Source organism: Mauremys mutica, chromosome 4 (assembly GCF_020497125.1).
Source record: "Mauremys mutica isolate MM-2020 ecotype Southern chromosome 4, ASM2049712v1, whole genome shotgun sequence".
In the NCBI taxonomy this organism is placed as follows: Eukaryota; Metazoa; Chordata; order Testudines; family Geoemydidae; genus Mauremys; species Mauremys mutica.
In genome coordinates, this window is record NC_059075.1 from 69,208,557 (window position 1) to 69,227,530 (window position 18,974).

The window sequence follows — 18,974 nt, forward strand, 5'->3', positions numbered from 1 at the left end:
CAAACAAATGTGCAACATAAAAACTGACTCTGAAGTTTGCCATTGGTGGGCATGACTGTTAAGACATTTCTGAAAAGAGCCACTGTGTTTACAGCTGGGAAAGGTAGGTCCCCTAAGCAGTTTCTGTGGGAATAAACCACTCACCTCTTGGCTTCCAGCAATTAGCTTACCACAAGGATTAGTTCACTGCCTCCATGGTTTTCAAAGCATATCATTAGCAGTGGAAACATATTGTACAGTCAGAGGAATTAGTGGTGAGTTTTATTCTCTATTACCCAGGTGCTCTTCAACGCAGACACTTGAAAATAGAGAACAATGAGCAACTCACGGGTCCCCAGTTATTATGCCTTAGTACAGCTGGCCCCACCGCACAGTCAATACTCATTTGTCCAAAGGATAAGGAGGGCAAGGAACTTTAGACCTATCTTGCAGGGAACTTGAGATCCAGGAGAGTAGTTCCCACACAGTGAGTTGGATTCTTCACTGCCTTGTGCTATCATTTGCACATTTGCAAAGACGGCATAAAATGCTACCAGATCAGAATACACCTCTACCCCGATACACCACGACCTGATAGAACACAAATTTGGATATAACACGCTCCAGGAGGGTGGGGCTGTGCACTCCGGCGGATCAAAGCAAGTTCGATATAATGCGGTAAGATTTTTTGGCTCCCGAGGACAGCGTTATATTGGGGTAGAGATGTAGTTGCATTTTACCCAACATCACATTCACTGTGCAGTGATGCAAGCAAGTACACAGGGACCAGGACGGTAGAGAACAGGGCCAGGAGGGGCAGCTAGAATCAGAAATGGCACTGTATAAATGAGGGGACAGACTCCCCAGTAAAGGACAGCTGCTTGGCTCTACATTGTCAGTGAAATGTGGCTCTAAAGCTGGCTTAACTAGCCAAGGGAAGATCCTCCCAGTGCAAGGGGGATACTCTAGTGGCATAGAGCCAATGCAGGGGCTCTCACACCACCCTTCCTCCCTGCTGCCAGAGTAGCAGGAGAGAGATGGCCTGCCCGGGATGCCCCTGCACTTGAACTCTATTGCTCTTTAGCTGCATTTTTATCCCCTGGGGCCATTGCAGCCTGGTGTAAATTAGGGCACCTTTCATGCTACTCCAAGTGCAAAGGGACCGGCCCCTGCATGAAGAACACAAAGGTGAGATTTAAGCCACCTTTTCACAAACACATGCTGCCAGCCCTACTTGCACCCTCTGTACTTTGACTTGGGCCAACACTCTGGCCCTAGACTGAATCCTATGTTGATTCTCTTTGTGATTTCGAGCGAGCATGCTCTGCCTATGGATCTAAAGATCCTTTTTCTAACTGCTGGTGCCATGAACTCCTCCTAGTATTGCAGAATCCAGGCATGGCTTTCTGCCTTTCATATTCTTTCCAGAAATAACGATTCTAAAACTGAAACTTAGCTGGCAATTCAGCTTTGATGGGAACATCCAGCCTTGTGTGATGCTATCCTGCAGTTTCCTGAGGCATCGAAAGTCCTGAAATAACTTCAGGGCTAATGCAACTTCACCACATCACGACAAAATATCTGCAATACATCCTCCTTGAAGTACTGACAACAACTTTGCCTCAGAGGGCAAAAATTTCCAAGGCTGTTAGTTCTAATCCCACTCTCAGTCTTTCGCAGGGTGGGCTGGCAGGGGCATCACTGAACGGAAGCCTTCTTTTCCAGAGGGGCAGGGAATGCTGTCACAGTGAACTCTCACTCCCTTCCCACTAGCTAGCACTCCAAATAGGAGCCAATACCCATGCTCTGATGGAAGAGGCTAGCATGGTCCTGATGAAGGCAGGGATGCAGTAGGAAAGGGAGACTGGGGTTTGAGCCCTGTCACATAGGACTGATCCTTGCTAGGAGGGGAGACTTTCCTGACTGCTGCCTTTTCCTCCAACCTCTAACTACATGCCCAGAATTCTATTAACTTCTCAGTGACCACAGAGATCAAGGCACAGAAGGAAATGAGAGGCTGGAGGGGCCTCCAGCTCCACACTCCCATTTGGGGAAGGCTGCAGGACAAAACAGATGAGTGATCTGAGGCAGGGGATTAACGGAGGTGGGATGGAGAAGTGCAGTGATTGTGTAATGGAGGAGCAAGAAGGAACACACTGGAGTGAGACGGAAGGTGTGTTTCATAGATTATAAAGTAGAAAGGACCATTGTGATCATCTAGTCTGACCTGCATAACACAGGCCATAGAACTTCCCTGAATTAGTTCCTGTTTGAACTACAGCTTGCCTTGATTTAAAAATTGTCAGTGCCACTACAACCCGCAGTAAGCTGTTCCAGTGGGCAACTACCCTCACTATTAAAAATGTAACCTCTACTATTGTAGAGGCCTTGCTGGGGTGAGCTATCCGGGAGACAAGCTAGTGAATCCTCCCCCACCCTTGCTATACCTAGGTAGTCAGTCACTTTTGGAGATAGATCCCTTCTGTGAGAAGGAGCTAGTGAAGATGCATTGCTCCTCAGTGGCTATTACAGGGCCCAGGTAAATATGGGAATACTAGAATACTTCAACACGCTTCATGCCTCCACTCTCTTCTTATCAGGCTCCTTCAAACAAACCTGCCTGAGAACCTTAACTGGTCTGGAAAGCAAAGGCCATTTTCCTCTCATTGCTGGGCTGCTGATGGATCACTCAGAGCAAGCTGCACTCAAGTATCAACAAGGCATCTATTGAAAGGAAGAGAGCAAAATCAGTACTTGGTCCTGCTAGTGAAGGCAGGGGGCTGGACTCAAAGACCTTTCAGGGTCCCTTCCAGTTCTAGGAGATAGGATATCTCCTATTATTATTAAAATTGAAGTCTGTTTAGAACTACCTTAATCAAAGTATTTTGTTCAATTGCAGTGTTAACATGGGAGGTGTAATTCCAAACTGCACCACTGGGCAGCTACTCATTGTGGCTCCCCCTTGGCAGACCAACACCACTCTGCTATGTAGGATGCAGGAAGAAAACAAAGGAAGTGAGGCAGGGGCTGGTGGGAAGATGACTGAGTAGCTCACTGTGAGTGGAGAACATTTCACCTTGATTGGATGAACTACTGGACAGCCAGAAAAACCCAACTGAAAAGGTGTTCAGGCAAGTCAAGGTTGAGAAAAGTACCCTAGAGACAACAGACCTGCTCAGGGAGGCTAAGGAGACATTAATTTCTCTTGGTACAAGCCACTGTTTCAGTTTTATTGAAAGGAAGTTTGTTGCAGCTTCTCTCAGGCAAGTGTTTCTGTGCTACACTATTGCAGCCCTTCCTTCTGTCCACAGTGCAACAGCTGCTGTGTGCAGATAAAAGATAAAATGGGTTAGGTAGGACTGTATCATTCACACTGTCCCTTCTACCCTACAAAATTGACTATGCTAGGAAATTGTTCTTAAATACCAATTTTAAAATGGTTTCCAGTAATCTGGCATTGCTACCTGAATAGATGGGGCATAATTTGATTCAAACAGCTTTTGGAAACCATTCTCGAGACTAGCCAGTTTTTAAAAGTGATTTTCTAGCTCAGTCTTTTGTAGTGTAACTGGGATCTTAAGTCTTAGCCCCATCAACCAGCAGAGGCCATATTTACTCTCACAAAAACATAGCTATTGCCATTGTGTTTCCTAAAATGGATGGATAGAATACAAACACAGATCAACCAAAAAGAAAACCTTTTCAAAATAAAAGTGTGCTAAAACCTAAAGTACACAGGAATGAACAATACTCCCTTGTGTCTTCTATCCTTTCCGCTTGTATCTAGTACCAGATACTTCAGAGCAAAGCATAAACCTCCTTATTATTACTATAGCATTTATACTGCAGTAAATCTAGACATCTCAACCAATTTGGGAGTCCCGTTGTGCTATACCTGCACAGTGCTTAAACTGAGTCCCTGTCCAAGAGAGCTTTCTATACCAAGTGTTTCTTAGTCAGGGTTGGATTCCTTTTAGAAATGGGGAATTTGAAAATTAGAATCCTGTTTTCTTTCTGAGTGAGGCTGTTGAGAAAGCGTCCTGTCTTGTCGGCCCTCTCCCTATCCCAAAGCACATTTGGCTCCCTCTCTCTGGTTTTCTTGTATATGTTCCAGTCCCAATGACTGACACCTCCATATTTCTATAATCAAACCTTCGCCACAGTTAACACTATTTGGCTCTCGCTCTTGTTATCCTCAGCGCAGAAGCCGGTCTCCAGAGTCGACTGGAGTTCTGAATTCCCCCTCCTGCCCCTAAAGGCAGGTCTCTCCAGGGCAGCATTGAGGCAGACTGCTGTCGGGAAAGCAGACACGGTCATTGATGGTGCTTTGCTTTCTTTTTCATAAACAGAGCACACACATCTTCCGGGCTGTCAAACCAACACCATTCACAAACACTGAACTAACTTTACAAAAACATTAATGATAGTCACTCAGGGCCCCTTAGGACATAAGGGGGCAAAGGAGAAGTAGTCAGATGTCTACCAGAGAACTACACTGTTTGCTCAATCACTTTAATCTGACCACCTTGGTGTCAGGCTGTGGTCATGTCTCAGGGATAGTATCAAACTGAATGTCTTCTCATGCAAAAAACCCAACAGAACATTGAGACATAATGTACCTTGCTCACTTCTCTTGAGAGGTGAAGTTTCCAGGCACCCCACAGCATCTTGGAGGCTAAATCCCACTGCAAAGGCTTCTCCCAGTTGGTTGGAAAGTAGAGAGAACCCTGTTCTGCCAGTGCTCATACTACATAGCAGCTCACTCTGCACAGTAACTTCCAAGAGGAAGTGGTGTGAAGGCCACTTCCTGTCTGCAGAGTTCTCTGGCAGCTGAAGTCATTTTTAGTTAATGCCACTCAGGAAATTTACCCCCCATCTCTAAAAAATTAATTTTGTTAAGAGAAGGAAAAAAAAGCATTGAGCACCCTTAACTCCTATTAGTTTCAGTGGACTCCCTCTGAGAGAGACTGGGGGTCTCCTCACTTTGCAGAAGGCACTCAATTCCTAACTGCCTGCAAACACAGTAGCTGTGGCTGTGCCACACTCTGTACTGTAAGGAAGAGACACACCACAGCAGTGAGCCTGCAGCACTCTCAGAGAAGCTCTTGAATTATATAAGGACACCCGGCCCTTTTAACTGAAGCACCAGATCAGCTGACCTGTTGAACTGTAACTTAAATCTTACCCAGGTGGCATATAACTAACAGCGGTTATACGGAGAGAGAATGGTCTCAGCCAGCCATGGCACAGGTATCCTGTATTGTTAATCACTCTGCACTGTTCTGTAGTAGGAGTCTCAGAGATGGGTGTATTTCCTGCCCTTGATCTTGCCATTCATACGCCTACAGCAGTTATGGTCAGCTTAACTGCTGGTTTAGAACTTCAGCCCGAGTTTTACTTAGGAATGGACATAGTTAATGCCTCCTAAAAAGAGAAAAAAAATCTAAATAACCACTTCATTCATTATTTTTAAAAAGATGCATTTAATTGGTAGCTAAACACTACGGACCTGCTCCTTCCTTAATGCAGGCACATAGCTCTTAGGAATGCTGATAACTGCACCTCCAAGGGACAGATTTTCTGAGGTTCAGTCTGTAACATATCAATATTACGCCTTGGTACCATTCGGATTTATCACTTATTCACCTGACAGGTCATAACTGACTTATGAAGTCTAAGCAAACCTTTTATTTCAACACTCACTTATTGTACAATGAGACTGTTCCTGTTTCTTCTTTTCCTGCTAGACACCAACTTAAACAATGTCTTTCTGGGCAGGGGACTGAGTGAACATGGGGACACTGGCACCTAAATGCTATGGTGATGGGCTCCTGATAGCTATCTAGACCAGAATACAGTTTCTAAACTTCAGTGAAACACAGTTTGGTCCTGTCCAGCCTGGCCAACCAAACTGTGTTTAAACTAAATTAGCATCAGTTAGTTTTAACCCATGTTTAAAACCTATTAAGCAAACAGGACATCTATTGACCTAGAACAAATGGAACCAGACACGGAGCCTATGTTGTCCCAATCTTTACAAAGGACAGAAGATTTGCAGCTTCAGTGCCTGAATCCTTGAGTCCTGGGGGTCTTGGTTCTCAAACTGCACACTGACAGCCCTAGAGTAGCAGGCATTGGGCATTTTGCTCATTCTTCTCTTCAGGTCGGCCTGTGCACAGTGCGGAGGAGCTTACATGAAACCAAGTAGGTATTACACACTAGATGAATATATTGTGTTATGTCGTCTGTTCTAAGAGGTGCATTATCAGTGGCAAGCAAAAATTCAACTGTTCGGCTCCATCCACACTAAAAGGAAGCGATGCTGATAAAATCCACAAATACCAAGCTACCTATGAATCCCTAAAATCACTAGTTTTGAAATATGTGCAATCACTCCTCATATCATACAGACACCTCACAGCGCCTGATTCTCCACTGCATTGCAGCTTGTGCAGTCACTTACACCTGTGCGGAGCCAATGTAAAAGGCTATCATTCAGATTTAGTAGCTTTTTAATACTCCCTTTAAACTGGCGCTGGCTTGCAACCTATAAGATGAAACTGGGCAATCTAGTTTCACTGTCTGAGATGAGTAAAGTCCAAAGAACAGACAAACTGCTTCAGTGGGGCAAAGATTTTCAAAATTCTTTCCACTGTAATGATCAAAAATATTATTGTTATTAGTCAGGCAGGTAAGGGAACTTTACATGGTATATATATTGGCCTCGGTATAGGAAGCAGATGATCTATGGAGTGCAGGTCAGAGGTTTGTATCCAAAGGTGGCTTAAATGACCATCTGTACACTCTCCTCATCCTGGCACTACCTCTGACCAACCTAGCTCCCCGCTTTCAACAAATTAGAGCCATTTTAAATCAGCTTTATTCAGCTGTTTGTAAATAGCCTCAAGAGGGCAAAAACATAAAGGATTGGATTAGCAATAGGAGTGTCCTGATCATGCCTATTTCTGCTGGCCACACCTCTTTCCCCTCCTACCACAGCAGCAGGAAGTGATGCATAAACCCCTGTGTTATTTCTGCACCACTGGAGGACCACGCTTGTGCTGGGGTGATCCTGCCTGGGCCTGTTCCACCAGATGTCAGAGCAGTGTGGTACAAAGTGGCTGCGCTGCATTGGAGGGCCTGGACCATAATTTTTATCTCAACAGCACGCTTTAAAGTAACACTGTGAAACGGCTTCAGAGCATTTTGAGCAGCCAAGCAACAGCCAGTGGGGGAGGGGAAGACAAGAAAAAGTAAAGGAAGTGAGAGAAGCAGAAACAAATGACCTACTTGTATTCTCAAGAATTCCCCCCCCAGGGATTATCGTCCCCTCAGAAGTCTGATACCAGGGATGCAGGCTCAAACTCATTACCCGCCCACTCAGCCTCCCAGAGCTCAGCAACTCTTTGCTCCAAAGAGAACACGAGGGGCAGGCGCAGTGCCTGCTAGGAGAGAGATAAGGCATTCTCCTGCCAAACTGACAGGACGGAGCTGAGCTTTCAACACACGCCTCTCAGAAAAGCCAAATGAAGGTGGGAACTGCCCAATGAAGGAGATCAGCCCAGTTTGCTAGGATGCTCCACTCAGGAGAGCAACCATTCTGAGGGTGCTCTTTATACCCGCTATCAGCATTTATTCCAGAAGACACACTGGGCCATTTAGAGCTCTGGGGACAACTCTCAGCACATCATGCTGAAAGTGCCCTCCAGGGTAGGGTTTTCTGTCTCCTGGGGTCCACTTCGCTCCTTATGAAGGTCCCAAGATCACCTGACTTTTAGTTGCTTTAACTACACATGAAGTTGCCTGTTGTAACTCTGAGATGCACTGGACTTTTGGAATCCTATCAACACTCCATCTTTCACTGGCTCCTAGCATGGTCATTGTACAAGCATTTCCTCCTCCCTGGGAAGTGACAGCAAGTCAGTACCATGCCCTTCACATCTCCCCTGTGACTGGAATAACCACACTAAGGTGCATTGACAGAGCTTACTGTGTGTTCGGAGTCTCAGGACTCAAGTTATGGGCATCAGATACGTCAGGGTTGAGGTGCATTGGGAGAATGGTGAGAAGGGCCATGACTGGAACAGCTGAAGGTGCTGCAGAAAAACATGAGGTACCTTTGGAGAGGTGGTGCAGCATTTGGATAAAAGGAGGTGCTGCAGATCCAGACTGAGCAGCGCTGGAGGGAGGGTACCAGGACTTGAATACCAGCTACAGTACAGTGGCTCTCTCAGGATGGACATAAAATACGCCATTTTGTCAGCAGTTTAGATAGGAAAGACTTTGGAGGACATAAGGAGAAGACCTGCAGGATTCAGGGAGAGAAGCACAGGAACACGTAGGGATCAGGGCTGAGGTGTACTTGTGGAGTTGGCTGTAGGTATCTTGCACTACGAGTGTGCAATATGTCTGCTGACTCTAGTCATACTATTAGTCATATTGGCTCTAAGCATAAAGTTACAGGCAATGTGGTTCAGTGGGTAGAGCATCACCCTAAGACTTGTGAGACCTAGGTTCTATTCCCAGCTCTGTCACTGACCTGCTGTGACACCTTGGGCAAGTCACTTCATCTCTCTCTCTGTGCCTCAATTTCCCAACCCACCCTTTACCTGTCTTGCTTCATTAGACCGAGAGATCTTTGGTGCAGAGCCCATGGAGCCCCTATCACAGTGGAGCCCTGATCTTGGTGAGGCCTCCAGGCACTACTGGAGGCACAATCCTTCACTTTCACCAGCACAGAATTCATACAGAAAATAAAGCAAACCATTGTTCTGGTGGGTCCCCGACTAGATGGATCTGCACATTATGCTCATTTGTTCAATTGCCTGTATCACATGGACTCCTAAACTTAGCAAAGCATTTCTTCCGGGGAGCCCAAAGGCAGATCTCCAAGCCAGACGCAGGCATTTGCATTTAATAGCATGTTCAAAAATGGCTCAGTACAGCACTTAAGAACAAGTAATTAAAGGGAATATCACTGCAGTACAGTCTCTCATTAGCAGTGTAATTAGTCTGCTGAAAATAATTAACATTCCTTTCTACAAAGAGAACAGAGGACCCATTACATTCATTACATCAGCTCTAAACAAGCAAAACAAAGGCCCTAGAAGAGGGTCTTCCATTCAGGGAGATGGAAAAACAAGTGTCCAACAACAATGCGGATGTTTCATACCTAGGAAAACAATGGAGAGGCCTCAGGACAGGAGGCTGCCATCCAAACGGAATTCAACCTGTGCAGTGATGTTGGGGCTCAGAGAGATCAGTGCATGCAGGTGGATACGGAGGAGTGGTACATGTGATTGGTTGACGTAAACATCTGGGTGTGTGATTGGTTGATGTATGTCAGGTGTTGGTGTGTGGGTATGTGTAAATGTTGTAAACGTAGATGGCAGGTACACAGATCATACGTAAGGCTCTGTGGCATGGCTGCATTAGTCATAGGAGTATAGTCGGGACATGTCTGATTGGTGTGTCTGTGTTATTTGTGTGCAGGAGATTGATACTTCTGGTAGTGTGCAAGTCAGTGTGATAAGTAGGTGTGCTGTATGTTTCAGTGCATGTGACAGTCATAGGGAAGCGCATGACTGGGTGCCACTGGTGTATGCACGTTTGTGACTAGTGTATAATGGTGGTGGGGTGTGCACTGGTGAGAGAGGCAGAGGAATGTCACTCTTCTTCAACATTGCCTTCCTGAACTCAGCCTTTGAAAAAAAGCAGCATTGTACAGTCACCTCTTAAATCAGCTATGTTAGCTCAAGGACTTTCCCCACACCCAAAGAAAAACAGAGACACCACACATTCTGTGCCCTTCCATCCCTGTGATCAATTGACAAACCACTAGCTGTAACAAAGAAAGATCCTGCTCTCTCAGCCTTTCCTGAAAGCCAAGTTTAAAATGTTCTCACTTTCAATTATTAACAGTTAGATCCACCCCTCCATGTATAAAAATCCCCAAATGTCAGAAGTCACAGCTATTAAAAAACAACCCACCCCAGGAAAATGCTAGAATCCACCATTTCATGACCTACATGCAGCCATAATCATAATCTTGCTCTTATGACTCACATATGCAAGTGAGGTGATAGGTGTCTGTGTGTGACAGAAGCATGTGTGTCCAAAGGTTGTGCCTGTGATCAGTTAATGTGTATTGAATGTGTTAGGTATGTGCCTGTGATTAGTGTATGTTTGAGATTGGTGTATGTGTTCTGAACGTGTTAGGTATGAGTATTAATGGTTTGTAGCATGTATGAGAGCAAGGGATATGGGTCATCATAACCTTGTGCTTATATCTTCAATGTCTGCTGCAGAAGCTACTGTATTATCTCAAAATCCATGTGACGTTTCAGTGCCTCACTCGGCTGCAAAGGAGCCATGGTTTCCAACACGCTGGTGTTCATAGTTTGTTCAGGGGACACAGCAAACACAATAAACATAAGTACCCACAGTTGCCTATCTTGGGATTTCCATCCTGCTTTTGAGTTGGATACATTTCCCTTGGTATGAGAGTTGAGCACTTATAAACCATTAAGTGGAACTGCCGTGAGGCTCAAGACCAGCAGCACAAAGGGCGCCACAGCTACATTGCTATGGAAACCACCCAGACACAAGTCAAAAGCCTGGCTTGCTTTGTCTGTGTATTTCTTCTCCTAATAAGTAATGTATTCTTCCATGTTTCAGAGGGGTAGCCCTGTTAGTCTGTATCAGCAAAAACAACGAGGAATCCTTGTGGCACCTGAGAGACTAACAATTTTATTTGGGCATAAGCTTTCGTGGGCTATAACCCACTTCATCAGATCCATGGAGTGAAAAATACAGTAAGCAGGTATAAATATACAGCACATGAAAAGATGGGAGTTGCCTTACCAAGTGGGAGGTCAGTGCTAACGAGGCCCATTAAATTAGGGTACATGTGGCCCATTCCCAACAGTTAACAAGAAGGTGTGAGTATCAACAGAGGGAAAGCAGCAAAAAATCCTGTGGCACCTTATAGGCTAACGGACGTTTTGGAGCATGAGCTTTCATGGGTGAATACCCACTTCGTCGGATGCAACAGAGGGAAAATTATTTTTTGTAGTGACCCAGCCACTCCCAATCTTTATTCAGGCCTAATTTGATGGTGTCAAGTTTGCAAATTAATTCCAATCTGCAGTTTCTCATTGAAGTCTGTTTCTGAAGTTTTTTTGTTGAAGAATGGACACTTTTAAGTCTGTTATTGAGTGTCCAGGAAGACTGAAGTGCTCTCCTACTGGTTTTTGAATGTTACAATTCTTGATATCTGATTTGTGTCCATTTATTCTTTTGCGTAGAGACTGTCCGGTTTGGCCAATGTACATGGCAGAGGGGCACTGCTGGCACATGATGACATATATCACATTGGTAGGTCCTGATGGTGTGGCTGATGTGGTTAGGGCCTATGGTGGTGTCCCTTGAATAGATATGTGGACAGAGTTGGCAGCAGGGTTTGTTGCAGGGATTGGTTCCTGAGTTAGTGTTTTTGTTGTGTGGTGTGTAGTTGCTGGTGAGTATTTGCTTCAGGTTGGGGGGCTGTCTGTAAGCGAGGACTGGCCTATCTACCAAGGGATCATCCTTCAGGACAGGTTGTAGATCCTTGATGATCCGCTGGAGAGGTTTTAGTTGAGGGCTGTAGGTGATGGCTAGTGGCGTTCTTGTCAACTGTTGGGAATGGGCCACAGCCACCCTAATTGAATTGGCCTCGTTAGCACTGACCCCCACTTGGTAAGGCAACTCCCATCTTTTCATGTGCTGTGATATATATACTGCTTACTGTATTTTTCACTCCATGCATCTGATGAAGTGGTTATAGCCCACGAAAGCTTACGCCCAAATAAATTTGTTAGTCTCTAAGGTGCCACCAGGACTCCTCATGGTTTTTGTATTCTAACCACGCAAGGGGTTACATTCTTACCCTAAACAGTCAGTCATCTCTATAGCTGCTATGATTACAGTGAGGGAGAGCCAGCTGAGAGTCTGACTATCTGCAAGCAGGGAAAAAGTGTTCTGGGCCACAGGAATTCTGGGGGATGTGGAGGAGTGATGGGGGAATGCTGATGACTCTAACTGGCAGCATCCTTTGACCAGAGCTAATAGAGTGCTTTTGTCACTGCCCTAAATGCCAGAGCCGTAATGGGAACATGATGATGATGATGATGAATAGAGTGGTTGGAGGGCGCTTTAATATAAACCAGCAGCAGGAAAGGAGTAAATTATAAGAAAGGTCTCTGCAGCCTAATATGTGAATTCTGTGCTGAGGAACAGCTACCAGGTTGACAGCCCTGGAAAGCAAAACCCTTTTTTCTCCTCAGTGCAGCCTTCCCTCATTCGGCTCTGTCAAAAAAAAAAACTCACTCCTGACCCAAGAGGATCTTCTTTGGGGGTGGGAGGGGAAATCAGACTCTAGTCTGGTGAATCTTTAGCCTCCCTGCTTAGGCTGCCAACAAGGTCACCAACCACCATGCTGACAACTGCCTAATAGCAAATGAACTGAAACAACTAGCTCACTTCACATAGGCTGTGGCACAGCCTCTTAACATCTTCTCTTCCACTGAGAGAGTTTGGGCTGGGAAAAATCCTTACTCGTGACTCAGGAACTTTCGGCAGGGGCACCTAGACTGTTTTTGAACATGGACTCACAAGAGACTGCTTGGCACAAACTATTAATCAAGGTGCAAATTCCCCTCCCAAAGCAAAGAGCCACTGCCCAACTAGCCCATCACATCCCTTCTTGTAGAAAACATCAGACCACTACTTCCCAGCTTAGCCTCAGCTCATTTACTCACCCAGATAACAGCTAGTCCCAATTTTGCTGAGTGACACTGCTTCCTATCAGAACTGCTTGCAAGATGAGCAAAGGTTGCACAATCCCTTTCCTGGCCTGGGAAATGTCACGCAGCATTGCAACAGCCACAGCTTCCTGGACAACAAGCAGACAGAAGTGGCAATCAGTCTGTAGGGTTCCATCCCTGTGGTTTTGGAAGTAGATCTGTCTGTATATTCAGTGGCTAGAACTCTGAGCAGCCTAAATGGATGAAACACACAGGAGGCATTTGAGGGATTAATTATTCATAGCCTTGTTCAGCTGCCAATATCTCTGGGGTTCTTTATGCCCACACAGGTGCTTGATTTTTGTTTTAACAGTAATGGAAGATGGCTGTGCTTCCTTTGATGGTTCCTGAGGGCAAGCGATAAGCAGCACTTGCACTACTCATACCAGCTTTTTTAATAACCATGCTCACAGCTTCATCATTGACACAACACTTGGATTCATTCCAATAGCTCAGTCCACAAGCAGCTTTCTGAGGAACCCTGCTGACACCTGGTTTATCATAACCTTGCTACAGTGCTGGCCTGAACTTTACAGTTCAGTGGATGATAGTTTTCTACCAACTGAAGCACTGTTTTCAGCTGAGTAAAGGGCAGCGAGATCACATTTGGAGCCCTAGGCAGCAGCTAATATTGCTTACCCATCAGCATTTCTGCAATCAACCTCATCTCTTTCCCTCCCCAGCTGACGGGAATCCATGAGAATCACCTGGTCCCCAACTGCAACTTCATCTGGACAATGGAATCTGGATGTGCTATGTAAAACAGCAATTGTTAACTAAAGGAGAAGTATCTGTGGGGTAGGGGAGAGGTTGGATGGGTGGTTAAGGGATGTCACAATCTCTCTTTGGGCAGGATTTCCCTCAGTAGTAGAAGTGAAGAATGCCACAGCCAAGGATCTCCTAGAGAGAGCTACTAAGAATGAGCCCTATTGGGACAGAGGATAAATCAAAGGAGGAATGGAGAGTTGGAGAGTCCATGTGAGTTGCATATACTCCATACTGAGCTGTTAGGGGGATTGCCTTGTTATAAACAGAGTTATAAGATAAGATAAGATAAAGAAGACCAGGAAGTACTGCAAGTACTGGGAGCTATTAATGAAAATTGGTCCACACTATAGAATTGCACTGGTGCAGCTAATAACAGTGCGCTTGAACTGCTGCAGGCTGTAATGACCAGAGCATCTATACTAGGCCTCCTGTTTTAGATGCACAAAACACACTGCAGCCCCATCAAGCACTCCCTGCAAGCACTGCAGGGTCTCTGGATTGTTACACTTACCCTGCAATGCCAAGCATAGGTGCCTGGATTAAGTATGTAAAGTCTACGGTGTCCATCAACCATTCTGATTCAGTAGCATTTTACACCCACTATGCAACTAGTGTAAATGACTATATAAGGCATAGAGTAATGGTGAATTGAGCCCAATGGATTTATACTAGTGTCAAACTGGAGTAACATAACAGTGAATCAGGCCCTGAAATCATGCATCAACTCTTTTGCTAAGCTAGGAATAGAATCCAGATCTTCTGACACACCCCTGTGCTTTAGCCACAAGATCTTCCACTCTTTACCTGCTGTTTTCCTTTAGTCCCTAGCTGTTGTTTGTTGTGCTTATTTTTATAGGCCGAGTGCACCTGCTTATGCTGTATTAGAGAGGCAGTAACACCACAATATGTTTAACCAACTAATTATGAGTGACCAGAACAATGTGATGCAAAAGTAAAGAAAGAAAATCAGAGGCAGCATGGTTCGGTGGGCAAGGCGTGGGACTGGAACTCAGGAGACCTGAATCCTATTCCGTGCTCTGCCTCTAATCTGCACTGTGACCTTAAACAAGTCACTTCAACTCTGTGCCTCTGTTTCCCCTCCCATCCTTTGTCTGTCATATCATCTATTTACATTCTAAGTGCCATAGTTGACAGGCCACCTGCACCTCAGACCCCTTCTCTCATCTCTCTGAGTGCCCCCCAAAGGTCCTAGGCTTTAGGCCTTGTTCCCTCATCTCATCTCTGGGCAAACAGTCTTAAATTTTTATTGTCCTTTGATCTTTTGGGTCCCAGCCTTGGTAAACAATCTGTGTAACTTGGCTGGAGCCAAGGAAGTCAATAATTCATCAATTATTGCAGAGCAGCCTCACATCCTTCACAGTAAGCTCCTTGGACCAGGGATGCTTACTAACTATTTGTACAGCACCTAGCACAAAGGGGTCCCAATCTTGGTTGGAGCATCTAGATACTCTTGTAGCCCAAGAGTAGCCTTCCTATCTCTCAGGGCCAGGGTGCCCCCTCCGGCAGTGGCGGGGTGTCAGTACGACCACCAGAGGTTTTGTCAGGCAGCCTGGTCTGCAGCTGCACAATTGCCCAAATAGCAGTTCAAATCTCCAAAGGAGGATTAAGCATATCACCAGCTGGCTGGTAGTTCAGGCCTCCTGGTGTGGGGTGAACAACAATAGTCTATGGCTCAGGCCCTCTGAGTGCGGGCTGAGCAATTAAACGGTCTATATTGCCGGCCTTCTGGCCTAAAGATTAGAGCACAACCAGTCCCTGTACAATGCTGGGGGGAGAGGGATCTGGGGCCACCCTGCTCCATCAGGTCCCAGCCCAGGGCCCTAGACGTGGCAGGTGATCCCGGCCGGGGTCAGCAGGGAAATATGTGATAGCTGCCTCGCGTCCCAGCAGCACACCCAGACCAAAGTCTCTTTTCCATGGGCTGATTCCTACTGGTTCCTGTTGGCACTGCTCTGTCGCCACTGGGACCTGACTCTCAGTGTCATGATCAGGCGGCCCTTCCTCCAGTCTCTCCCCGGGGCCTTCCATCTCCTGGGGCAGTGGTTTGCCTTTCTTTTATGCTCCCGGTCACAGGCTCGGCTGAGGGCTCAGCTCCCTGGGAAGGACAGCCGCCTCCTTCCCTTGTCCAGCCCTAACTGAGCTGTACTGCAGGGTAGGGTTGCCAACATTCTAACTGCACAAAACCGAACACCCTTGCCCCAACCCCTGCCCTGCCCCTTCTCTGAGGCCCTGCCCCCACTCACTCCAGCCCCCCTCCCTCAGTTGCTTGCTCTCCCCCACCCTCACTCACTTTCACTGGGCTAGGACAGGGTTGGAGTGTGGGAGGGAGTGAGGGCTCCTGCTGGGGGTGCAAGCTCCTGGGTGGGGCCAGAAATGAGGCGATCAGGATGCGGGGGAGGCTCTGGACTGGGGCAAGGGGTTGGGGTAAGCAAGGGGGGGGTGGGCTCCAGCCGGGCATGCAGGGTCTGGGGTGGGGCTGGGGATGAGGAGCTTGGGGTGCAGGAGGGGGCTCTGGGCTAGGGCCAACGGGTTTGGAGTGCGGGAGCAGGCTTAGGGCTGGGGCAGGGGATTTGGGAGGGGATTCAGGGTGCGAGCTCTGGGAGGGAGTTTGGATGCCTGAGGGGGCTCAGGATTGGGGCAAGGGGTTGGGGTGCAGGTCAGGGTGCGGGGTCTGAGAGGGAGTTTGGGGTGCAGGCTCCAGCCAGGTGGCACTTACCTCAGGCAGCTCCCAGTCCGGGAGCTGCACAGAGCCAGCCCTGCTGCGCCGCCAACCGGACTTTTAACGGCCCAGTCAGCGGTGCTGACCAGAGCTGCCAGGGTCCCTTTTTGACCAGGTGTTCTAGTCGAAAACCAGATGTCTAGCAACCCTACTGCAGGGCCCTGTTCTTATACTTCCTGCCTTTCCCCTGCACTTCCTCCAGAGGGGGCAGAGTGAGGTCAGATGAGGCCACTCTGCTTCCTTACACCAAGTAATAAACAATAAATCCTTGCTAAAAATCAGCACAAAACTCTCCCATAATAACTCAAAGTTTTCCCTACAGTTGTCTGCTGCCCCTATTTTATTGTCCAGAAGACTATAAACCCAACCAAAAGGTGACTAACAGAGACAATAGCCAGTATGCGAAGGATGACATTGTCCTAAGTTACCTAGTAATAGGAGTTGTATGGATGTAGTGCCTAACAGTCCAAGCCCCATTGTGCTAGACACAGTATAAACATATCATTACAGGATGGTTCCTGACCATGTACGGGCCTGTTTACCCATGGAGATGTTCCTGATTAACTCCATGTATGGACCCACTTGTTCCGGAAGAAGACTGCCTTGTTTGTGCATTAAGCTAAACAGGAACAAGGCACTCTTTATTGTGGAAAAAGATTGTCCACACATGGAGTTAAATCAGGAACAATTACATGTACAGACAAGCCCTACGTATCCGACTACATACAGGCTGGGATTTTCAAAGGAGCCTAATCGATTTAGGATTGAAATTCAATGGGATTTGTGTGCCTAACCCCCTTAGGTTCCTTCAAAAACTGCAGCTTTAATTTATACAGTAATGATCTAAAAAAGTATTCCAATAAAATGAATGCAGATTAAATGACTAAGCCTCACCCCCCCCAAAAAAAACCCTCCCACCAAGATTTACGCAATAATTAATAAGAGTATAAACATTTAATTAAATCCATGTGCCATGGGAATTAGAGAGACAGAGTTGGCACCCATTTCATATTTACTTAGATAGATTTAAATCTAATTAGGCTTCTCTTTCTGAGAATAACATTGCTATTATAATAAGATTGTGTTAGTGGATCAGATATGGAAAAGGCCTTTCTATTGTAACTGGGTTAGCTATGGTTTATATTGTTATATATTTTATAATGCTTTTAAAAAAATTAATTTGTATGTTAATTTCATTTTACGTAACTTGTCTCAGTTGGCTGTAGGGGTTTGTATTTAACTTTGTAAGGTTGAGATGCAGAGAGAGCCTATAAAACTGTACTCCCCAAAACAACAAGTATATTGTGAACATTTTTAGATAGCCAAATCTATCAGTCCATAATTACTTTTGTAAAAAATGAGGAGAAAGAACATATGAACAGAAAGCTTTGCAGTTATTCAGAACGCCTTCAATGTGCAAATCCATCCTCTGTGTTTGGGAATTTACTTTTCACTCTCATATGGAAAATGCACTACTGTACTTAAACTAATGGCTATGACTCTAATTCATTCACTTAGTTTTGCCCTCTTGTTTAAAGATGAAGTAGGTTTTATTTGTTGAGCTTCTGACTGCCAGTTTTTGATACACAAAACAAGGGCAAAATTTATGAAAAATTTAAACCAACATTTTCAAAAGTGGACACTTATTTTGGGTGCCTTGGGCCTGATTTTCAGCTGACTTAAGCAGCAGTTGTGCATTGCTCAACACTTCTGAAAATCAGGTTCAAGTTGTTTCAATTTAGACACCCAAATTCAGTGGCTACTTTTGAAAGTTTTGGCCATAGCATGGATTTTGCATGGATTTCTTCTTCATACTTTTGCATCACATTGCCATGGTCACCATTTCCATTCAAGCCAATAAGAGTTTTCCCATTTACTTAAATGGGATCAGGAGCTGACCTAGAATCAAGGACAAAAATCATGGTCAGAAGTCTATCTTCTGAAAACTAGGTTAGTGGGAGGGAGGAGGAGCAGAAGGCAGCCATCTTCTATATATTTGGATCTCCACAGACATTTTTGGTGTCTGTAACCCCACCCATCCCCATTTAAGAACTAAGAAAAAAAAAAGAGAGGTCTAGATATTTCAGGATGAGAGAGCTGGAATAAAAAATCCTGCAGTTCTACTACCTAGACCAGTGATCTTGACCTTGTTAACTTTGTGGAATTTGACATGTTGGGACTGATGTGCTGAGATGAGAGCCTCCACTGCCATGGAAAAACTCAATGCTCTAGGAAGCAGTGTTCCTGATTCAGTAGGGGGCACTTTTACTTACGACTCAATTCTAACCAATGGCGTACCAGGAGATGAGGGGGCACAGTGATGCTGGAGATACCTCCTTTCACTAAAATAATGCAGCTGCATTACAATACAATCTGTATTACCTTAAGCACATGTGTGTATCTGCATTTGAATAAAAAATATTATTTGAGAAATAGTATACTGTAAAGCACATGAGCAAAGCAGAACAGATAAGGATGCATGCTCAGCCTCATACTTGGAGCACATAATGCAACCGTAAAGTTCCAATTTTTTTTTTTTGCATTCAATATGTAATGAAGCTGACATGTTTGCAGTATCAATGCTTAAAAGGTTAAATGCTTGTGAAGGCATTTTTTGATAATGGTGATGGGGTCATCAAGATACC

General features: G+C 45.6%; 1 protein-coding gene across 4 annotated transcripts in view; it reads right to left on the bottom strand.

The window, feature by feature from the left end:
* TMEM229B (transmembrane protein 229B) overlaps positions 1–18,974 on the bottom strand; it is a 102,086-nt gene that overhangs the window by 21,242 nt on the left and 61,870 nt on the right. Inside the window, exon 1 of one of the 4 annotated variants that reach the window (XM_045014348.1) lies at positions 4,599–4,730. The exons of 2 other annotated variants lie outside the window; for them this stretch is intronic. In XM_045014348.1, coding sequence (XP_044870283.1) covers positions 4,599–4,646 — 48 coding nt within the window. In that variant the 5' untranslated portion in view covers positions 4,647–4,730. Of the gene's footprint in view, positions 1–4,598; positions 4,731–18,974 lie in introns of those variants that run through there. One more of the 4 variants, XM_045014345.1, reaches the window with a different exon arrangement.